Source organism: Lycium ferocissimum, chromosome 6, assembly GCF_029784015.1.
Source record: "Lycium ferocissimum isolate CSIRO_LF1 chromosome 6, AGI_CSIRO_Lferr_CH_V1, whole genome shotgun sequence".
Taxonomy (NCBI): domain Eukaryota; kingdom Viridiplantae; phylum Streptophyta; class Magnoliopsida; order Solanales; family Solanaceae; genus Lycium; species Lycium ferocissimum.
This window is the reverse complement of record NC_081347.1, coordinates 7,254,997-7,278,736: the sequence shown is the minus strand read 5'-3', so window position 1 is coordinate 7,278,736 and position 23,740 is coordinate 7,254,997. Positions and strand designations below refer to the sequence as shown.

General features: G+C 33.9%; 2 protein-coding genes across 4 annotated transcripts in view; one reads left to right on the top strand and one right to left on the bottom strand.

The window, feature by feature from the left end:
• The window catches only part of LOC132059131 (8-hydroxygeraniol oxidoreductase-like), a 20,196-nt gene extending 3,268 nt beyond the window's left edge, over window positions 1–16,928 (bottom strand). Inside the window, exons 1-4 of one of the 2 annotated variants that reach the window (XM_059451637.1) lie at window positions 16,773–16,928; window positions 949–1,046; window positions 401–543; window positions 263–300 (exon numbers count right to left, since the gene is read on the bottom strand). In XM_059451637.1, the coding sequence (XP_059307620.1) occupies window positions 263–300; window positions 401–543; window positions 949–985 (218 nt within the window). In that variant the 5' untranslated portion in view covers window positions 986–1,046; window positions 16,773–16,928. The remainder of the gene's footprint in view (window positions 1–262; window positions 301–400; window positions 544–948; window positions 1,047–16,772) is intronic. The other variant, XM_059451638.1, reaches the window with a different exon arrangement.
• LOC132059128 (SEC12-like protein 1) overlaps window positions 1–23,740 on the top strand; it is a 55,715-nt gene that overhangs the window by 10,232 nt on the left and 21,743 nt on the right. The window lies entirely within an intron of this gene.

Sequence of the window (23,740 nt, the reverse complement as noted above, 5' to 3'; positions counted from 1 at the left end):
TTTTCACTACATAAAGTACAGATGATAAAGTAAACATTTGCATTTCCTTGACAAATTTATCACTAAACTGCTTTGCACCATATATAGTGACTAGTGAATCTTGATTATCTTGCAATCCAATGATGTTATATCAAACTCTCAAGTACGTCTTCAAAAAATTAAGGTTTTCTAGTAGTTTCGCGGCAATGCAACTCTGACAAAGCAATGTAATACAAATACATAGAAAGAAACAGAGAAAGAAGATTTTCGAGATGAATATTACCCAACTCCTTCATGTCCAAGAACTCGAGGAAATAAAGGCTGGTCCAAGAAGAAAAACAAACAAAAAGATCCAAATTAGTTTTACAATATGCGAATGAAATATGTGAATAATGTTTTTGTGGAATGGAAATAGACTAACAATGGGAAAGCCACTGGCACAGAGAATGTCAGTGTGGCACAAACTGGCAAAGAGCATCTTAATCCGAACTTCATTTGATTTTGGTGGATCCACTTTTATCTCTTCCATCTTTAACCTCTCCCCTTCCTTCCATACTACTGCAGCTGCACTTATTCACATGCATTATATTCCTTTTTAACTGATCGATATGTAATGTTAAAATAGAGTTAATTGTCAAAAACATATTTGAACTATCAATTTTTCGCGAGTTTCACACCTCAATTATTAGTTGTTCCCATTTACTGCTTGAACTATCTCCATCTATGTTTTAAAACACACTTAGTTGTGTAGATGGTGATAGTCTAATAGGAAAAAGGGAATAACTGATAGTTGGCCTAGTCAGCTTCGATGTGTGTTTTAATACATATATAGTGATAGTTCAAGTAGGAAAATGGAATAACTGATAGTTGGGTGTGAAACTCGTGAATAAATGATAGTTCGGGTGTGTTTATGACCATAATCTTTAAAATTAAAGAAAAACCTCTCCATGATTACAATATAATACACACCTTTGCATGTGATGACCTTTGGGTTGCTTGATTCCATGGTAAATTTCTCCCTTTATGTTTACTGGACTCAGAAACCGATGGAAGTAGCTTAAGTTTGACTGAGCACAGAAGAAAGAAAGAGAGACTTTCAGCACATACCAAAAGTACTGTCAGAATTTGACGTTTAAATGTGTCATGATATTTATATGACTATAAAAGCATCCTATTAAAGTAAAATGAGAAATTTGAAATTAAACCTTTTTTAATATAGAAAGGTAAATATTTTCTTTTGAACAGATTGAAAAGGAAAAATTGTCATACAAATATGGAGCATCTATTACACCGGTCTCGAAGGGATGGTCACAAAGTAATGGAAGGAGCCTTACTTCATGAAGAAAAAGTTAGTACCTTAGGTCAAATCAGGGCATAAAATGTAAACTTTTCCTAATTAACATTATATCCCATATTTTACCAAGTTTTCACTCACACCATCTGGAATATATATGGAACAATGATGTAAGTTTTTCACTAAGGATTTGTTCGGTACGAAGGAAAATATTTTTCACGAAAAATGTTTTTCTAGAAAATGTATTCTTGGAAATAAGTAAATTTCTACTTATTTTCTTATTTCGGTTTGGGTGTGGAAATTAAGTGAATTTGTTAACTCTTTTCTTATGTTCTGTTGGTTAGTTGAATTTTTTTTCTGGAAAATACTCAACCAAGTCCCACCACCCCACACCACAACACACCCCCAACCCAATCTCACCCCCACCCAACCATCCACCACGCCACCACTCCACCCACCCCCCACCCATCCCTTCCAAATTTTCTATTTTATATATTTTATTTTACTTTTATAAAAATGGAATTTTTTTTCTTACTACCCCACCCCCACAACCCCTCACCACCCCCACCCCACAACCACCCATTTCACTTTCCTCCACCCCAACCACAACCCACTCCACACCAAATTTAACCACGCAAACCTCCCATTTTTTTTTTATAAATTTCTTATAAAAGTAAAATAAAATATATGAAGTAGAAAATTCATGAAGGAGTAGGGGTCACAAGGTGGGGGGGATGGTGGGGTGTAGAAAACCAAAAAACTTTTTAAAACTTTAATGTTTTTTTTGGATGGGGTAGGTATGTCCGGGCGGGGGGGGGGGGGGGGGGGAGTGGTGTAGAAAACCAAAAAAATCAAAACTTTTTTTTTTTTTTTGGTTTGGTTGGGGTTAGGGGGGGGTGGTTGGTATAGAAAACCAATTTTTTTTGGAGGGGTGGGGTGTGTGTGTGTTGGGGGGGGGGGGGGGGGGGGGGGTTGTGTAAAAAACAAAACAAAAAAAAAAAACTTTTTAATTTTTAAAATTAAATTTCTTTAAAGCGTGGTGGGTGTGGGGGTCGCAGTGGAGGGGGGTGAGGTGTAGAAAACCAAAAAATAAATAAAAAATTAACACCTTTTTTTACAAAAAGGATTGGGGTTTTTTTTTTGGCGGGGGGGGGGGGGGTGAGTTGAATGGTGTGGTGGGAGTGGTTGGGGTCTGGTGGGTTGTGGTGGTGTTAGGTTGTTTGGTGGAATGTCACTTGTGAGGCTTGTTTTTCTACTTTCATTTGGGAACTCATTTTCCTCATTTTTAAGGAACTTGTTTTTCTAAAGAAAATATTTTTCAAATTTTTTGATGAAACGAACATGAGAAAATTAGAAAATATTTTCCGAATTTTTTTTTCCTCCGTACCGAATACACCCTAAAAAAAGAATTAACTTTCAAGAAAATCCTACCAGTACAATTTGACGAGAAAAGGATCCTTAATGTACGGGGGTTGAACTATTTTGGCCCTTGATATATTCCTCTAAACAGAGACAATCCTTAATGTATGCAAAAATTTGGATAATGGTATCCTTCAAAGAGAAATTTTATTTTGTATTACATAACCCAATATTATTTATGTGAGGCTATTTTACTACTCTACTTGACAAGTGGACACTTGCTTGTTTTAAGCATAAACAAGAAAGGCATTTAAAACTTTAAGTTCAAAGCTAATTTTACTCCCTCCATCACAATTTGTTTGATGCAGTTTTAATTTCGAGAGTCAAATCTTTTTTATTTTGACCACGGATTGAAAAGTAGAATTTTCAATTTTTTTGAAATAAAATGTACTCCCTCTGTTTCAATTTATGCTAATTTATTTCCTTTTTAGTCTCTGTCAAAATGAATGACCTCTTTCCTAATTTGAAAACAAATTCACTTTATGAAATGATTTACAACCACACAAATATTCAAGACTTATTTTGAACTACAAGTTTCTCAAGTCTTCACTCTTTTTTAAATATCGTGCCAAGTCAAATGAGTTCACATAAATTGAAACGGAGAGAGTATATATTTAAAACAAAGTAGCGGTCAAAGAAAAAATTCACTCTACAAATATGTTCACCAGTTGAACAGACAACAGATCCTCCAAATTCTTGAATATACATATATATATATATTCTCAAATGCAAGAACCAAAAATTCATCAATTTCTCCCACAGCCGGCTATAAAAAAAGAATTTGATGACGATTAACCACCTAAAGTGGAGATGAAATTAATAAAACTCAAACAGTTTGGACTAAGATATCAACTGAATGGACGAATTTTGCTCAATATCTGGCTGTAGGAGAAATGATGAATTTTTGGTTCGATTAGTGTACTATTCGCCTCTTTCTATTTTAAAGATAGAATTAGTTATAACATAAAAGCGATGGATGTCATTAAATAATTATTAACAATCTATCAATACCATAAATTATCGATTATTGCACTATTCGCCTCATTCGATTACAAATATAGAAGTAGTTATAACATAAAAGAGTCAGTTGACACTAAATAAATATTAACAATATATCAATATCATAATTAATGGTATTACTTCTCCGTCTCTCTCGATTATAAAATTAGTAATATGTTATTATGTAGTACAAAAGATATAGATGTTAACAAATTAAATAACATCTAACCGTAAAGCGGATAAAAAATAAATAAAAAAGCTTCAGCTCAAGCACGGGAAGTTTAGGAATAATACTTACTATGATATAGAAATGTTAGGATTCATTTCCCCAACACGAGAAAAATGACTCCATCGGAGTTAGTACGACTAACGGAATTATTCTTATCGATTAAATAAGAAAATAGAAGAGATATTCAAGAAGAATAATTTCACTATTTAATTAAAAACAAAAACTAGAATAATTTCTACATTAAATAACCTGAAGAAATTACAGGTTCTTCTCTCTTTCTCTACAATTATTCTTGTTCTTTACTTTATTAGGGTTTGCTAGGGTTTGTGACTTTGGCACCAAGTCAATTCTCTCCTATAAATAGAGAGGTTCTCTTCATTGTATTTCATCTCTCATAAGAGAAATAAAGAATTCCTCTCTTCTCTCTTTCCCTATAATATTCTTCTTGCTTGCTTTATTATTTTATAACACGTTATCAGCACGAGACTCTGCCATTTTGAGTTTAATTTTCTATCTAGCTCGTTGTGCAATTAATTACACGAGTGAAAGATTATCAACAAGATGTTATGATATTAGCGAAGAAGCTCGGTCTTTGCTAACTATAAGGCTCACGGGTATAAGGTATGTGCATTTTTAAAGAAATCACTACCCATGTGAGGTATGGACGCCTAGCAACCTCAAATATGTGCTTGATAGTATTGCCTTTGCTGTAAGTTCGTTGCTGCAGTTGCTAGCTTATTTTGCAAGCATGCATATTTTGGTCAAATATTTAACATATGGGTACACTCCATGTTCTTTATTTCTAAGAACTTGTGATCCTTCAAAAACGTGCTTGCTATTAATTTAGATGAATATATCAAATCATATTTAACATTAGACATATGAGCTTTTGTTGCTAATTCTTATTTCAAAGAAGTGTAGATCTTGCGATGCTTCATATTAGCAAAGAATTGCTCAGAAAGCCAAGTGAGTAAATTATTACTCCACTTGTTTTTAATCTTGTTATACTAATGATATCACTTTGTTGGATTCATCGGATGCGAGACAACCTAATTAGTTCTAGACCATTTATGCCTCAAAGTGTTCCTGAAGAACAATATTGTTATGAGGGATTATGGTGTTAATTTTATATCCCTTAAATGACTAAGAATGAGAGTTTACAAGACACTCGAAGTGAGAATATTTATTAAATCTCGTTATGATTAAATTTATTTATGTCTATGACCACCGTGGCTGGGATTATTTTTATGGGCTTATTGTTAGGACTAAATATGTATGCCTCGATTTGCTCTGAAGTAGCAATATCTTAAAAAGAAATTCTAAGCTATCACAATTTGATATGCTTATGGCACACCGCACGTTCGGATGATTGTGTTCCATTTCGAAGAATGGGAACTTTTGATATAAGCTATAAATATAGATCCATTCCCGAAGTGAATGTGATGATATGTAGTAAAGCCTATAAATATAAACGTGCATTTGATTGTGAAAATATCACTCACCTCCAGAAGAGGTAGAATAATTGAGAAAAAAAAAATAAAAAATTCTATGATTTACTCCTGAAGTAGTAAACTCAGAAATCTACTCTTGAAGTAGCAAACTCAAAAATCTGCTCCCGAAGTAGTAGTAAATCGAAATTTGCTCCTAAAACATTAAATCGAAACTTACTCCGAAGTAGTAAGACTCGGAAAATAAAGCGGATAAATATTATCCTATTTTTGTACATGTTTTTACTTTGGAAACGAATTGTCAAGTACTAATCTTGGTTGAGTTTAGACATCCGGACCTAATATCAAACTATGGAAGTCGTAGGAAAAAGTACATGCCGTTGAAATATATCGTGGTTGAAAGTGTCCAACCGTTTCAATTCAATATCTTGATATCAATTGCAATTCTCAAAATCCTTTGGCTTCAAACGTCAAATTTATACTATATTTGGAATTGGCTAAGGGTTTTATGTGTAATTTTTGAAATTGATATAATATCTATATTTGTTAAAAGGAAAAGGCATTCGATTAGCCTTATTTTTATTTACGGGGAACTCATAAATTGACTTCTTTCACTATATTAAACGGGAATATATTTTGTCCCTTCCCTTTGCTAGTTTGGTCATATTATGAGAACTTATTCTGTTGATTATTAATTTGGTATTATATGCATGTTTATGGAAAGTAAGTTGTTAGCAATTTGTGGCGGATATAATTAGTTAACTAGAGATTTTAAAGTTGTCGCATTCGAAAATTACTAACATGTCTTGGTATTATGTAACTTACTACTAAGGAATTGTTCTATATGTATTTTGGTGGTCTAGAAGTATCAGTATAACTTTTGATAAGTAGAAAAGGTTTGGGAAATATATTAAAGCGGATTATACATATTGAAAATTATGTATAAAGCTCATCTAAATGACAAGTTTTATTCCCTCAAGTGAATGAAGAAATACCACAACACGTATCTCGATGAGATAAAATAACAAAGGATACATATGTTATTTTGTGGTATGAAGATCATTGCTACACACGTACTGTCGTATGTCAAATCATCTTGGATACTTTTTTATTATATATCGTTCCAAGGCAAATGAAAAAGATTTTGTAGAATATTTTCTATTATAACCACATTGATAGCATGATTAGTTGTTATTGATTTCCTCAAGGGAAATAACAAATTCATGTATTTTTCTTAGTCAAGGATGTAATATTTATGTGGTCATCATTAAGATACGAAATATTCGGATGTTAATAGTGAAACTCCACGAAGGAGATGTTTGAAATCTTGAAGTTTAGAACATAATGTTTACTTTTCGTTATTATGAATTTATTATCTTTAAATGTAAATTAGTCCACTATCTTCTTACATGACATCGGAAAGATCTAATCAAATTCTCTTTCATGACACCCGAGCGTTGTCTAAGCAATATGTGGTAGTACAAAATTAATGATCAAGGTCGGAAGAGCCTAATCATTTGTCTACAAGTATCATGACACCGGTAATGTCCGAACAATATGTGATTATGGAGAATAAATTAAAGGCTCCAAAAAGAGCTTATATATTATTATGTCATTCATCCTAGATTGTAATATTTGAAGGTGTGATGATCGAAACAAAAGTTCTAGTAAACCCGAAGTTTACTAAAGTAAATGACTATCATATTGAAGATTTAAATGATTGGAGGACTAAATATCTTCAAAATATCATAGTGGAAAAAAATATGAATATGAAAGGTTACTCGATTTGTACAACAAATATAAGCATGATGAATTGCATGCCTGATAAACCGAAGTTTATTAGTATAAAAATAATTCATGTCATAGTAAACCAGAAGTTTACTAAAACAAATAGCACATGGCATGGTAAACTTTGAAGTTTACTAGTATAAGATAATTTTATCAGTTGGTATGAGCAATTTGGCCATCCGATTCAAATATGATGTGCGAGATTGAATATTCGACATATATTGAAGAACTTCAAGATTCTTCAAGAATTTATTTGTTGCTTGTTCCCATGATGAGTTTATTATCTTGGCTAATGTTGGGATTGCATCCCTAAATTCTGGAGAAAAAAATATAAAAGGTGAATATGGTCTGTTCTGGTATGTGATGTCTTAAATAGATGCATCGATAAGACAGTCACATATGCGTTTATTGTCAACTGCTTGATTTGACATACGCAGTTACTTGCTAAAAAACGATTGAGTTGAGAACGCAATTTTCGGATTATGTAATCAAGATAATTCATCTTGTTAATGCTAGTTTGTACCAAGCGGGTTTGGCGTTGAATGCCTCGATAAATAGCTAAACCATTGCTTATGAGAACAAAGCTTCACATGGTGGTCGAGATATGATATATTGTATCTGACATCATTTGTATGCTTCGGACCAATAAATTATGATAATTCTCCCTTCACAATTGGTTCGGGGGTTAGGAACGGATATTTTCATCTAACAATTTTTGTGGGGTATATGATTAATTAATCTACCATGATGTACAAAGATGAATTCCCCCTTAAAGATGGGATATATGTTAGTTTTTCTAACATAAGGGAGAAGAATAAGCGGTGAGAATATGTTATGAATTATCATTAGTGTGATCCTCATTCAAAAGATAATTCAACTCAAATGCAGAAGCATTTGCGACCCAAAATTAATTTCTAATTTCAGCTGTAAATGCTCTTATTAAATTCATGTCCACGAAGAACGAGTCTCTGACATGCATGAAGCGTGGTAGACTAATCGGTTCCCTTGCAATAATCATTGAAAAGAAAGAAGGAGCAAATGATCAATGATCATTATAAGGAGGCAATGTGCTCTTGAAGAGCCTTCGACATAACACTTCATGAAACCTCATGAGAGGTTTAGGTACCTAAAAATAATGGAAGTGATGAGATCTCAATAAGTTATGTCACATTGCGAACCGATATAAATGATATATCATTGACAAAATCTTTGGTACAATATAGCGCAATATTGTAAAGATTGCGAGGATTTAAATTCTACGCCTATTAAAGCATGCTAACATAGAAATTATTATCAAGTGAAATGACGCATCTTGCTAAGCGTAAAGCTTATTGGACTGCAGTCCGGACACCGGAAAGATATCACATCATTTTGATAAATATTGTCACTTGAAAAAATTTATATGAAAATTCAAAGAATTTTAAATGCAAAACATTTACAAGTTGTAGAAATTTATTCATAATTCTTATATGAATTAAGTTAAGCAAGGTGAACGCGATTTTATCATCTTAATGAATATTTTGACTAAGGGCACAAATGACTCTGTTATCCTTACGTCTTTGTGAAAGTCAAAAAGCTTGTCGTATTGGTTAGTGCAAGTTGATGACTTGAGAATTATTGAAACTCTTGAAGAGTTTCAAAGAAATAGATTATGCGAAAGAAGTTGAAATGAGAAACTTGCGGAATTTTTTGGTCACGAAGTGCCATATCTTTATGCAATTGATTCATTTATATATTTTGCTATGACTATGGAGGATTATAGCCATACGATGTTGTTCTACATGAGAGTCTAGTCATGTAAAGATAGCATCTGTTTATAAAGCAAGTCAGGAATACACTTGCCGGTGATTTCAATAATATCACATACCATTGCAACTCTATCGAAAGGCGAAGATGCGGCGGCATACATAGCCCAACTAAAGAGAGATTCATAAAAAGCACAAGTCATGCTTCATCAAAGTTGTTCTTCACACGAGCTCCCGGAAGAATGGTGATATCAACGTGCAAGAGATTTGTTCGGCGTTAATATGGCGTTTATTCACTAAGTCTATACCAGCGCACCAAGTCTATACTTCTTGCAACTCTCGAAGTGAAGATGTGAAGATTGAGTTTTTTGGATTGAAGTTCTCATCGGGGGGAGTTAATACGCGTTGTACTCTTTTTCCCTTTCAAGGTTTTTGTCCCCTTTGGGTTTTCCTTGTAAGGTTTTTAATGAGGCAACCAAATAGCGTATTATTAGAAATGTATACTCTTTTTATACATTTAGAATTTTTCCCCTTTGGGTTTTCTAGTAAGGTTTAATGAGGAGCATATTATCTATCGAAATAGACATCAAGGGAGTGTTATAAATATTATTATAATATTGTGATGTCTCTAGAGATATAGAAAGGTAAATATTTTCTTTTGAGCAGTTGAAAAGGAAAAATTGTCATACAATATGGAGCATCTATTACACCGGTCTCGAAGGGATGGTCACAAAGTAATGGAAGGAGCCTTACTTCGCTGAAGAAAAAGTTAGTACCTTAGGTCAAATCAGGGCATAAAATGTAAACTTTTCCTAATTAACATTATATCATATTTTTCAAGTTTTCACTCACACCATCTGGAATATATATGGAACAATGATGTAAGTTTTTCACTAAGGATTTGTTCGGTACGAAGGAAAATATTTTTCACGAAAAATGTTTTCTAGAAAATGTATTCTTGAAATAAGTAAATTTCTACTTATTTTCTTATTTCGGTTTGGGTGTGGAAATTAAGTGAATTTGTTAACTCTTTTCTTATATTTGTTGGTTAGTTGAATTTTTTTAAAATACTCTGGCCAAGTCCCCACCACCCCCACACCACAACACACCCCCGAGCCCAATCTCACCCCTTTGACCATCCGCACGCCACCACTCCTGCCCCCCCCCACCCATCCCTTCCAAATTTTCTATTTTATATATATTTTATTTTACTTTTATAAAAATGGAATTTTTTTCTTTACCCCACCCCCACAACCCCTCACCACCCCCACCCCACAACCACCCATTTCACTTTCCTCCACCCAGCACAACCCACTCCACACCAAATTTAACCACGCAAACCTCCCATTTTTTTTTTATAAATTTCTTATAAAAGTAAAATAAAATATATGAAGTAGAAAATTCATGAAGGAGTAGGGGTCACAAGGTGGGGGGGATGGTGGGGGTGTAGAAAACCAAAAAACTTTTTAAAACTTTAATGTTTTTTTTTGGATGGGGTAGGTATGTCCCCGGGGGGGGGGGGGGGGGGTGGGTGGTGTAGAAAACCAAAAAAATCAAAACTTTTTTTTTTTTTTTTGGTTTGGTTGGGGTGGGGGGGGGGGGGTTGGTATAGAAAACCAATTTTTTTTTGGAGGGGTGGGGTGTGTGTGTGTGTTGGGGGGGGGGGAGGGGTTGTGTAAAAAACAAAAAAAAAAAAAAAAACTTTTTAATTTTTAAAATTAAATTTCTTTAAAGCGTGGTGGGTGTGGGGGTCGCAGTGGAGGGGGTGAGGTGTAGAAAACCAAAAAATAAATAAAAAATTAACACCTTTTTTTACAAAAAGGATTGGGGTTTTTTTTTTGGCGGGGGGGGGGGGGGGTGAGTTGAATGGTGTGGTGGGAGTGGTTGGGGCTGGTGGGTTGTGGTGGTTTTAGGTTGTTTGGTGGAATGTCACTTGTGAGGCTTGTTTTCTACTTTTTCGTTTGGGAACTCATTTTATCATTTTTAAGGAACTTGTTTTTCTAAAGAAAATATTTTTCAAATTTTTTGATGAAACGAACATGAGAAAATTAGAAAATATTTTCCGAATTTTTTTTTCCTCCGTACCGAATACACCCTAAAAAAAGAATTAACTTTCAAGAAAATCCTACCAGTACAATTTGACGAGAAAAGGATCCTTAATGTACGGGGGTTGAACTATTTTGGCCCTTGATATATTCCTCTAAACAGAGACAATCCTTAATGTATGCAAAAATTTGGATAATGGTATCCTTCAAGAGAAATTTTATTTTGTATTACATAACCCAATATTATTTATGTGAGGCTATTTTACTACTCTACTTGACAAGTGGACACTTGCTTGTTTTAAGCATAAACAAGAAAGGCATTTAAAACTTTAAGTTCAAAGCTAATTTTACTCCCTCCATCACAATTTGTTTGATGCGGTTTAATTTCGAGAGTCAAATCTTTTTATTTTGACCACGGATTGAAAAGTAGAATTTTCAATTTTTTGAAATAAAATGTCTTTCCCTCTGTTTCAATTTATGCTAATTTATTTCCTTTTTAGTCTGTCAAAATGAATGACCTCTTTCCAATTTGAAAACAAATTCACTTTATGAAATGATTTATTGCGCAAATATTAAGACTTATTTTGAGCTACAAGTTTCTCAAGTCTTGTTTCTTTTTTTAAATATAGTCTAAATTAAATGAGTTAATAGAATTGAAGCGGAGAGAGTATATATTTAAAACAAAGTAGCGGTCAAAGAAAAAATTCACTCTACAAATATGTTCACCAGTTGAACAGACAACAGATCCTCCAAATTCTTGAATATACATATATATATATATTCTCAAATGCAAGAACCAAAAATTCATCAATTTCTCCCACAGCCGGCTATAAAAAAAGAATTTGATGACGATTAACCACCTAAAGTGGAGATGAAATTAATAAAACTCAAACAGTTTGGACTAAGATATCAACTGAATGGACGAATTTTGCTCAATATCTGGCTGTAGGAGAAATGATGAATTTTGGTTCGATTAGTGTACTATTCGCCTCTTTCTATTTTAAAGATAGAATTAGTTATAACATAAAAGCGATGGATGTCATTAAATAATTATTAACAATCTATCAATACCATAAATTATCGATTATTGCACTATTAGCCTCATTCGATTACAAATATAGAAGTAGTTATAACATAAAAAGTCGAGTTGACACTAAATAAATATTAACAATATATCAATATCATAATTAATGGTATTACTTCTCCGTCTCTCTCGATTATAAAATTAGTAATATGTTATTATGTAGTACAAAAGATATAGATGTTAACAAATTAAATAACATCTAACCGTAAAAGCGGATAAAAAATAAATAAAAAAGCTTCAGCTCAAGCACGGGAAGTTTAGGAATAATACTTACTATGATATAGAAATGTTAGGATTCATTTCCCCAACACGAGAAAAATGACTCCATACTGGAGTTAGTACGACTAACGGAATTATTCTTATCAGTTAAATAAGAAAATAGAAGAGATATTCAAGAAGAATAATTTCACTATTTAATTAAAAACAAAAACTAGAATAATTTCTACATTAAATAACCTGAATCCTCTCTTTAGTTGGACTATGTATGTTGCTGCATCTTCAGTCTTTGGATAGAGTTGCAATGGTATGTGATATTATTGAAATCACTGCAAGTGTATTCTCGACTTGCTTTATAAACAGATGCTATCTTTACATGACTAATTCTCATGTAGAACAACATTGTATGGCTATAATCCTCCATAGTCATAGCACAATATATAAATGAATCAATTTGCATAAAGATATGGCACTTCGGGACCAAAAATTCTGCAAGTTTCTCATTTCAACTTCTTTCGAGATAATCTATTTCTTTTGAAAACTCTTCAAGAAGTTTTGATAATTCTCAAGTCATCAACTTGCACTAACCAATATGGCAGTTTTTGATTTTCACAAAGACGTAAGGATAAATAGAGTCATTTGTGCCCTTAGTCGATAAATATTCATTAAGATGATAAAATCGCGTTCACCTTGCTTAACTTAATTCATATAAGAATTATGAATAAATTTCTACAACTTGTATATGCTTCAGGCATTTAAAATTCTTTAGGAATTTTCATATAAATTTTGTCAAGTGACAATATCTATCAAAATGATGTGATATCTTACGTGTATGCATTTGATCGTTGTGTCCAATAAGCTTTACGCTTAGCAAGATGCGTCATTTCACTTGATAATAATTTCTACGTTAGCATGCTTTAATAGCGTAGAATTTAAATCCTCGCAATCTTTTACAATATTGCGCTATATTGTACCAAAGATTTTGTCAATAATATATCATTTATATCGGTTCACAATATGACATAACTTATTGAGATCTCATCACTTTCATTATTTTAGGTACACTAAACCTCTCATGAGGTTTCATGAAGTGTTATGTCGAAGGCTCTTCAAGAGCACATTGCCTCCTTATAATGATCATTGATCATTTGCTCTCTTTCTTTTCAATGATTATTGCGTTTGGAACCGATTAGTCTACCACGCTTCATGCATCGTAGACTCGTCCTTGAGGGACATGAATTTAATAGGAGCATTTTACAAATTTGAAATTAGAAATTAATTTTGGGTCGGCAAATGCTTCGGCATTTGAGTTGAATTATCTTTTGAATGAGGATCACACTAATGATAATTCATAACATATTCCTCGAAATTTGCTTATTCTCCCCCTTATGTTAGAAAAACTAACATATATCCCATCTTCTTTAGGGGAATTCATCTTTGTGCATCATGGTAGATTAATTAATCATATACCCCACAAAAAAACTGTTAGATGGAAATATCTGGTTCCTAACCCTGAACCAATTGTGAAGGGAGAATTATCATAATTTATTGGTCTGAAGCATACAAATGATGTTGTATACAATATATCATATCTCAGACCACCACGTGAAGCTTTGTTCTCATAAGCAATGGTTTAGCTATTTATCGGAGGCATTCAACGCCAAACCAGCTTGGTACAAACTAGCATTAACAAGATGAATTATCTTGATTACATAATCTGAAAATTGCGCCTCAACTCAATCATTTTTGAGCAAGTAACTTTGCATATGTCAAACTACAGGTTGACAATAAACGCACATGTGACTGTCTTATCGATGCATCTACTTAAGATATCACATAACAGGTGAACGGACCCATATTCACCTTTTATATTTTTTCAGAATTTAGGGAATTCAATCCCAACATTAGCCAGTATAATAAGCTCATCATGGGAACAAGCAACACAAATAAATTCTTGAAGAATCTTCAAGTTCTTCAATATATGTCGAATATTCAATCTGCACATCATATTTGAATCGGATGGCCAAATTGCTCATATGGCGATAAAATTATCTATACTAGTAAACTTCGAGTTTACCATACCATGTGCTATTTGTTTTAGTAAACTTCTGGTTTACTATGACATGAATTATTTTTGTACCAATAAACTTCCGGTTTATTGTGGCATGCAATTCATCATGCTTATATTTGTTGTACAAATCGAGTAACCTTTCATATTCATATTTCTTACCCAATATGGTTTTGAAGATATTTAATACTCCAATCATTTATAGCTTCAATATGATAGCCATTTACTATAGTAAACTTCGGGTTTATTACGACTTGTGTTTCGATCATAACAACTTCGTATGCTACAATCTAGAAAGAATGACACAATACTATATAAGCTCTTCAGGAGCCTTTAATTTATTCTCCATAATCACATATTTTTTTTGGACACCAATTAATGTCATGATCCTTGTAAAGAAATAGTTAGCTCTTCCGAAGCCTTGATTAATTTTGTACTACTAAGTATTGCTTAAATACTACTGGTATCATAAAAGAAATTTTAGTTAAATACTGCTGGTGTAATGAGATAAACAATAGTAGACTTCAAAATTGCTACTTCGGGAGCAGATTTCTGAGTTTGCTACTTCGGGAGCAGATTTCTGGATTTACTACTTCAGGAGTAAATTTCAGTTCTTACTATTTCGGGAGAAGAGTATTTAAAATATTTCTTCTCAATTCAATTGTGACCACTATATGTCTATATAAATATTACCACTTATCGTGATCATAAACATAAATAAATCTGTTATGATTAGACTAGGAACACATAGTCACTCTAGTGGTCAAATATCGTTTTATGCAAAATCTACTGAAACTTTGAGTGCTTCTTTCATTTAAGCACATGCTTGACCTGATTCTAATGCAATATCGAATCCGGTACCGTTAGGGTGGTCAATTTTAAAGAAAAATTAGATATCAAGTTCCTGCATACAAATGAAATATGGTTTGTTGAAAACTCATAATGTTGATGATTGATTAGGTATGTATTATCTAGTAATCTCTGTTAAGTCTTTCCTCTTCTCTTACATCAAATACGCCAAAATTTCTTCCAATCAATCAATAAAACAGTGGAGATTTATATCTATACATATACATACAACACCTACACAAATCTACAAAAAAATATATACAAATGTATAATATTCCAGAGCTAACTGTACATGTGTAATTCTAGACAGAGAAAAGTTTGTCTGTAATGTTTAAAAACCTAGAAATCAATGGAAGAAACCAGTAGTAGGCAAATGAAGGAAATAAAATTAAAATGTTAACATGTGGTTTGCTGAAACAAAGAACAATACACGCGCTTACACGGAAGGAAAACTATAGTGATAATTTTTAAAATTTTACTACTACACGAGTAAATTGTTAAGTTCTACTATATCGGGAGTAAACTTAAGAATTTTACAATTTCATGAATAAATTTCAAATTATTACCATTTTGGGAGTAAATTTCACATCTACCTCTTTAGGAGTAAAATTCAATGTTTACGACTTCAGGAGTAAACTTCGGAGTTCTACTATTTCAATAGTAGATGTCAGAGTCTTACTACTTCGAGAGTAAAGTTTAGAGTATTCAGAATACTTTCCCAATTATTCTACCTCTTCTGGAGGTGAGACGTGATATCTTCACGATCAAGTACATGTTCATGTTTATAGGCTTTATTGAATATCATTCACATTCACTTCAGAAGAAAATCAAGGCATGACTATAATATAAAGATTTTTCTCTACTGTATCTTCAATTATAACCACAAAATCTAAGCCTATGCAAAGACCATCACTTCTGTTGATTCATGAATATAAATTTTAGTGATAACAAGATGTGATAAGTATCAATGCTTCTGGTGGTCATTAGGAAGACAAGTACCAGAATAACAAACTGCATACCAATACATAAACGTAGCACGTAACGTTAAGTAGAGAAATAAAAATATTGAACCAACAAATAAGCAAAAGGTTCAAATCACTTTACCTGAATGGCCACCAGTCCACCACAATCGTTTACCAAAATTTACTAAAGCTAGATTCTCATGAAAAATTGTAAACATACCTTAGTTACATGAATTGTTCTCAGTTTTACCATTACTTTCCCTCTTGATTTCGGATAAGCCACTGGTGACACCGTCAAGCTTCCGATGACGGTAGTATTAACATGGACTAAACCCTAATAAAAGGTTAGAGACTCGTGCTGATAACGTGTTATAAAATAATAAAGTAAAGAACAAGAATAATTGTAGAGAAAGAGAGAAGAGGGGAGAGTTCTTATTTCTCTTATAAGGGATGAAATACAATGAAGAGAACCTCTATTTATAGGAGAGAATTGACTTGGTGCAAAGTCACAAACCCTAGCAAACCCTAAAATTTCTCCTAAAGATAGACATCACAATATTATAATAATATTTATAACAGTTCAAGAATTAAAAAAAAATTGATACACAAAATATCCTGCATTAACGAAATTCGAGAAAAAGTCGCACCTCAAAAGTTTTGAGGTAGCTCAAGAATGAAACAATGGACAAAAAGCTTCTCTCCCAAATCTCGTCCTTCGAATTCGTCTATCAAGTGTTGTTTAAAAGAAGGGGAATGCCTCTATTTGTAGCAGGAGATGGCGTCTAATGGTCAATGAAATCAGGCTATTTGCCTGTATAGGCCACCTTTTCTCTTTCTTCATCATTAATTTTTTCTGTTCAATAATGGCACCTCTATTTGTCGATGCCATTATTTCCTTTTTTGGTTTTCTTCTCATCGTCCGGTATTCGCTTAATTCGCACTTGATAGAGCCCATTTTTAAGGGAAGTGCTTCCTACCAAAAAAAATTTCATATCCGAACTTGAATCTGAGACTTCTGGTTAAGAAAAGAATAACTTCATCCGTTGCACCACATCCTTGTTTTCTTCTCATTCTTCTTCTTTCTTTCATTTTGTTTGTGTTGGAACTTCTCCATTGTAAATCAATATTTGAATCACTTTTGCTACATATTCCTTCGGTTCATTTTTACTTGTCCACTATATTAAAAATAAATGTTCATTTTTTACTTGTTCAGTTTGAAAAATCAAGAGATAATTACCATTTCATACCTATTTTACCCTTATTATTAATTATTGCGTAAGAAACTTCAAGAAATTGTTAGTGGTTGCATAACTTTTAAAGTATATTTGATTGATTTCAATTATTTAGATGATTTATAGTAACTAAGGTTGATATAGTAAAATTATCATTTTGGTTATTACTCCTTAATGGGTGTGTCAGGTCAAACATTGACATGTAAAAATGGACGGAGGGAATATCTCCTTAGCTATTAACTTATTATCATGATATTTTCTGCAAAGAAAAATAAAAGATTAGTATTAAAATTAAATAATAACTTAATTTATGCATAGTATTTTTCTCTTATCATTAAATAAGAAGGACTCTTACAAAATGAATAAAGTAATGACCCTTTCATTTATTTTTTAATTAATATTTTATTGTGTTTTTCAGGTTAGTATGAGAGAGAATATTTAAATTATAATAATCAAGGATTAATAAAATATAAAAGAATAAAAGCATCTAAGCATACAATTAAAATCTTTTACAATCAAATTTTTTTCAGCGGGTTTTCTTATCCAAAAAACAAGCACTGTACTATTTGCCAATCATTACCAATCAAATTGATAGGACTATTAAGAAATCACCAATTGCCAAATTAAATTTTTATCATTTACGTTGAGAAAACTGAGTGATTATTCTACTTTTGAATGTTCGGTTTTATTTTTTAAAAGGAAATTCAATCAATTGAATACAAATAAATCATTACTAATCATTTAAAGTAATTAGTTGTAACATTTTGACAAGTGACTTAACTTGATTCTCTGCTAAGGGCCTGTTTGGACATGATTTGAAATTAGTGATTTGAAATCATGTTGTTTGAAGTTGAAATTTTATTTGGACATGCAATTTTGATTTCTTTTGCTGTATTTTTTCTCATAAACATGAAAACCCCAGAATTTGTGAAAACTATCAAAACTTTCCCAACTTTTATACAACTTACCAAATGAGTAAATTATAGTTCATTAACAAGGTATCGAAATATCTTAAGGCACGACATTACTAAATCGCATCTCTCCACGTTCCTCTTATAAATAAATACTTACAATTACATGTTATTACAAGCTTTTAAATACACATAATTTTACAAAGATTCATTGATCCAAAACAACAATAGTAGCAACTATCTATTTTTTAATATAATCATTCCACATGGTGTGAACAAATTTTTTATTGAGTATGAGACTTTTTCTTTTGCAAAATTTATAGTGATGGGTCTTTTGACAAAATATAAACTTACGTGTCAAATTTTATATTTGAAGAAAATTGAAAGCATAATTTGGAAGCCAAATTTTACTTTTTGAGATTTAAAATCATGATATACAATTGAAGTTAAAATTTTATATAAATTTTATAAATAAATACTGGTTTAAAATTAAAATATGAAATCATAATTTCAAAGCGTATGGCCAAAATCCTACTATATATTTATTACCCGTCTAATAGCTCCAAGAATACCTATAGGTGGGTCATACGGGATTAGAAAAATGTCAACTTTTGGTATGCAAGTTGGTTGCCTTTAATTTAATGAATCTTATCAGAAGCTATTTCATTGGCCCCCTTTCCAAGAATGAGATTGATACCAATATCAATATTCAATATGGTGCTGGGTGGCAATAATTGGAATTTCACTGGCACTGCCAAACAGCTTGACCAGGCCATCAAAACCAACGTCGTAAATTCCTTTGTAACCATTGACAATTATTCTAAGGACATTGCGACTTGGAAACTTACCCACAAATCACTTAGGGGCAGAGCAGTTAGGGGTCAGGGGTTATGAACCCTCTTTGACTAAAAATTATACGGTATATTTAAGGTTAAAATTATTTATATATATATATATATATAGTAGATGTTAAGCCCCGCTTTCGTGTGTAATGTGTACTTTTTTATATTTTTTAAACCCCTTAGTAAAAATTCTGGTTTCGCCACTGTCAATAATGACACCTTCTCTAAATAATCTGTCCATGATGCCATGGCTAAGGAACATGGAGCCACCACTACTGTGTTCAACTGGATTTGGAAAGCTAGAATTCCTAACAAAACAAAATTCATCCTCCGGCTCTTCGAACATAAAAGATCCTACAAATAACTGTCTCAAAATATTGGGCTGTACATTAGTGGTCGATGCAAAACCTGTGGATAGAATGGGGAGAACATTGTGATGGGGTCCATACCCATTCTTGAAATAAAAAGAAAAATAAAAATAGATAACAAAAGAATAGGAAAGAGTGAAGTCTAGACTTGTGTTGTGACAAGTTGGCCACTTGCATAACTAGTCACGGACTTTGGCAAATTGCAAATTGCAATGTATCCTTAATTCTTATTGGTCCATAGGGTGGTGCTCTCGCCTATAAAAGGAGCTGATCCTCTTCTCATTTGACACACCAACGAAAAGAGAGAAAGAGTGAGGCATCACAGATAGGGTTAGAAATTATCTGTGAGGAAAAATAGAGAGTGTGAGCAATATTGTAGTGAGGTGTGAAATCTTAAAAGAGGGTTATTTCTTTTGAGTGTGTAGTGATCTTTGGAGTATTTTATTCAAACCTACAAAGTGTAAAATCCTTGCTTATAGTGATATCGATTCTTTCCTCTGGCCGTGATTTTTTCCTTTTGGGTTTCCACGTAAAAATCTTGGTGACCTTTTTTTTTTTTTTTTTTTTTTTTTTTTATTCTTGTTGATTAATCGTATCACGGTGCTACTTTATTATTACGCTGTTAATACCGTAAATATTATTTATTATGGTTTATTCCCAACAATCGGTATCGAGCACCGTTCGCTCATTTACAAAAATATTTTTTGCGGTCCATTGTACTATACTCGGTGAAAAAAAATGTCCGGAGTAAAGTACGAGGTAGCAAAATTCATCGGTGATAGCGGTTTCTCAACATGGCAGAGAAGGATGAGGGATTTGCTCATCCAACAAGGGTTGCACAAGGCACTAGACGAAAAATCCAAAAAGCCTGAATCCATAAAAGTTGAGGATTGGGAAGAAATTGATGAAAAAGGCGACTAGTGCAATCGGTGCACTTAACGTGATGATGTGGTCGATAACATCATCGATGAAGAAAGCGCATGTGGTATTTGGACAAGGTTAGAAAACCTATACATATCCAAGACGCTGACAAACAAATTGTACCTAAAGAAACAGTTATACGCTCTACATATGGGTGAAGGTACGAATTTTTTATCACATTTAAATGTTATGGATTAGTCACGCAGCTGGCCAACCTCGGAGTAAAGATCGAGAAGGAAGATAAAGCCATCGTGCTCCTGAACTCGTTGCCATCATCTTATGACAATTTGGCAGCAACTATCTTGCATGGTAAGGACTCAATTGAGCTGAAGGATGTCACATCAGCTCTTCTACTCAATGAGAAGATGAGAAAGAAGCCTGAAAATCATGGTCAGGCTCTCATCACAGAAAGTAGAGGCAGTAGTTACCTAAGGAGTTCGAGCAACTATGGTAGATCCGGAGCTCGCGGGAAGTCTAAGATTCGATCTAAGTCAAAAGCCAGAAATTGCTACAATTGCGATCAACCAGGTCACTACAAACGAGATTGTCCAAATCTAAAAAAGGGCAAAGGTGAAAGCAGTGGCCAGAAGAATGACGACAATATAACTGCCACAATACAAAACAATGATAATGTTGTTCTCTTCATAAATGAGGAAGAGGAATGCGCACTGGCAAGTGTGCGGAGTTTAGAGTCGGAATGGGTGGTTGACAAAGAAACATCTTACTATGCCACGCATTGGTAAGAGACATTTTCTGTAGATATGTAGCAGGAGATTTCGGCACGGTAAAAATGGGTAACACAAGTTACTCAAAGATTGCGGGGATCGAAGATATTTGTATCAAGACAACTGTCGGATGCACATTGGTTCTAAAGGATGTGTGCCATGTACCTGATTTAAGGTTGAACTTGATCTCGGGAATTTCTTTGGACCGAGATGGATACGAGAACTGTTTTGCAAATTGAAAATGGAGACTCACCAAGGGATCATTGGTGATTGCAAAGGGAGTTGCTCGTAGCACGTTGTACAGGACAAATGCAGAAATATGCCGAGGTGAATTAAATGCGGCTCAAAATGAGATTTCTGCAGACTTGTGGCACGAAGAATGGGTCGTATGAGCGAGAAAGGATTGCAAATTCTTGCCAAGAAATCACTTATTTCTTTTTCCAAAGGTACAACGACAAAACAATGTGACTACTGTTTATTTGGTAAGCAGCATAGAGTCTCATTTCAGACATCGCCTGAAAGAAAATTGAATATACTTAATTTGGTGTATTCTGATGTTTGTGGTCCAATGGAGATAGAATCGATGGGCAGTAACAAATACTTTATTACTTTTATTGATGATGCTTCACGAAAATTGTGGGCTTATATTTTGAAAACCAAAGATCAGGGATTTCAAGTTTTCCAGAAATTTCATGCTCTGGTGGAAAGGGAGACAGGTCAAAAGCTAAAGCGTCTCCGCAGTGACAATGGAGGTGAGTGGAAAGGGAGACAGGTCAAAAGCTAAAGCGTCTCCGCAGTGACAATGGAGGTGAGTACACTTCAAGGGAATTTGAAGGGTACCGTTCAAGCTATGGGATCAGACATGAAAAGACAGTTCCTGGAACACCACAACACAATGGTGTAGCTGAGAGGATGAATCACACCATTGTTGAGAAGGTGAGAAGCATGCTCAGAATGCCTAAACTGCCTAAGTCATTCTAGGGTAAAGCAGTTCAGACAGCTTGTTACCTAATCAATAGGAGTCCATCAGTTCCATTGGAGTTTGACATCCCAGAGAGAGTTTAGACCAACAAGAAGGTGTCCTACTCGCATCTGAAGGTGTTCGATTGCAGAGCTTTTGCACATGTACCGAAGGAGCAGAGAACAAAGCTGGTTGATAAATCTATTCCCTGCATATTCATCGGATATGGAGATGAAGAGTTTGGGTACAGAATATGGGATTTTGTAAAGAAGAAGGTCATTAGAAGCAGAGACGTAGTCTTCCCAGAAAGTGAAGTTGGAGCTGCTGATGATCTGTCAGAGAAGGCCAAGAATGGTATAGTACCTAACTTTATTACTATTCTTTCTACCCATCCCAAAAGTGCAGAAAGTACGACCGACGAGGTTCTTTGAGCAGGGGGAGCAACTTGATGAGATTTCTGAGCAGGGGGAGCAACTTGATGATTATGCCGAGCAAGTTGAGTATCCTACTCAGGAAGAAGAAGAACAATCTCAACCTCTGAGGAGATCAGAAAGGCAAAGGGTAGAGTCATCCAAATACCCTTCCTCAGAGTACGTCCTCATTAGTGATGAGGGAAAGCCAGAAAGCCTAAAGGAAGTGCTGTCCCATCCAGAAAAGAGCCAGTGGATGAAAGCCATGCAAGAAGAGATGGAATCTTTACATAAAAATGGCACGTACAAGCTGGTTGAACTTTCAAAGGGTATACAAGCTGGTTGAACTTCCAAAGGGTAAAAGACCGCTTAAATGCAAATGGGTCTTCAAACTCAAGAAAGATGGAAATGACAAGCTGGTTAGATACAAAGCTCGATTGGTGGTAAAAGGCTTTGAACAGAAGAAAGGCATTGATTTTGATGAAATTTTCTCACCTGTTATCAAAATGACTTCTATTCGAACCATTTTGAGCTTAGCAGCTAGCCTGGATCTTGAGGTAGAGCAGTTGGACGTGAAAACTGCATTTCTTCACGGAGATTTAGAAGAGGAGATTATATGGAGCAGCCAGAAGGATTTGAAGTATTTGGAAAGAAACACATAGTATGCAAATTGAATAAAAGTCTTTACGGATTGAAGTAGGCACCAAGGCAGTGGTACAAGAAGTTTGACTCATTCATGAAAAGTCAAGCTTACACAAAGATTTATTCTGATCCATGTGTATACTTCAAAAGATTTTCTGACAACAACTTTATTATTTTGTTATTGTATGTAGATGACATGTTAATTGTAGGACAAAACAGGGAGCTGATTGCCAAGTTGAAGGGAGATTTGTCCAAGTCATTTGACATGAAGGACTTAGGACCAGCACAACAAATTCCGGGGATGAAGATTGTTCGAGAACGAATAAGCAGAAAGTTGTGTCTATCTCAAGAGAAATACATTGAACGTGTTCTGGAACGCTTCAACATGAAGAATGCTAAGCTAGTCAGCACGCCTCTTGCTAGTCATCTGAAGTTGAGCAAACAGATGTGTCCTACAACAAAGGAGGAGAAGGAGAGCATGGCCAAAGTTCCTTATTCCTCGGCCGCCGGAAGTTTGATGTACGCAATGGTATGCACCAGACCTGATATTGCTCATGTAGTTGGTGTTGTCAGTAGGTTTCTTGAAAATCCTGAAAAAGAACA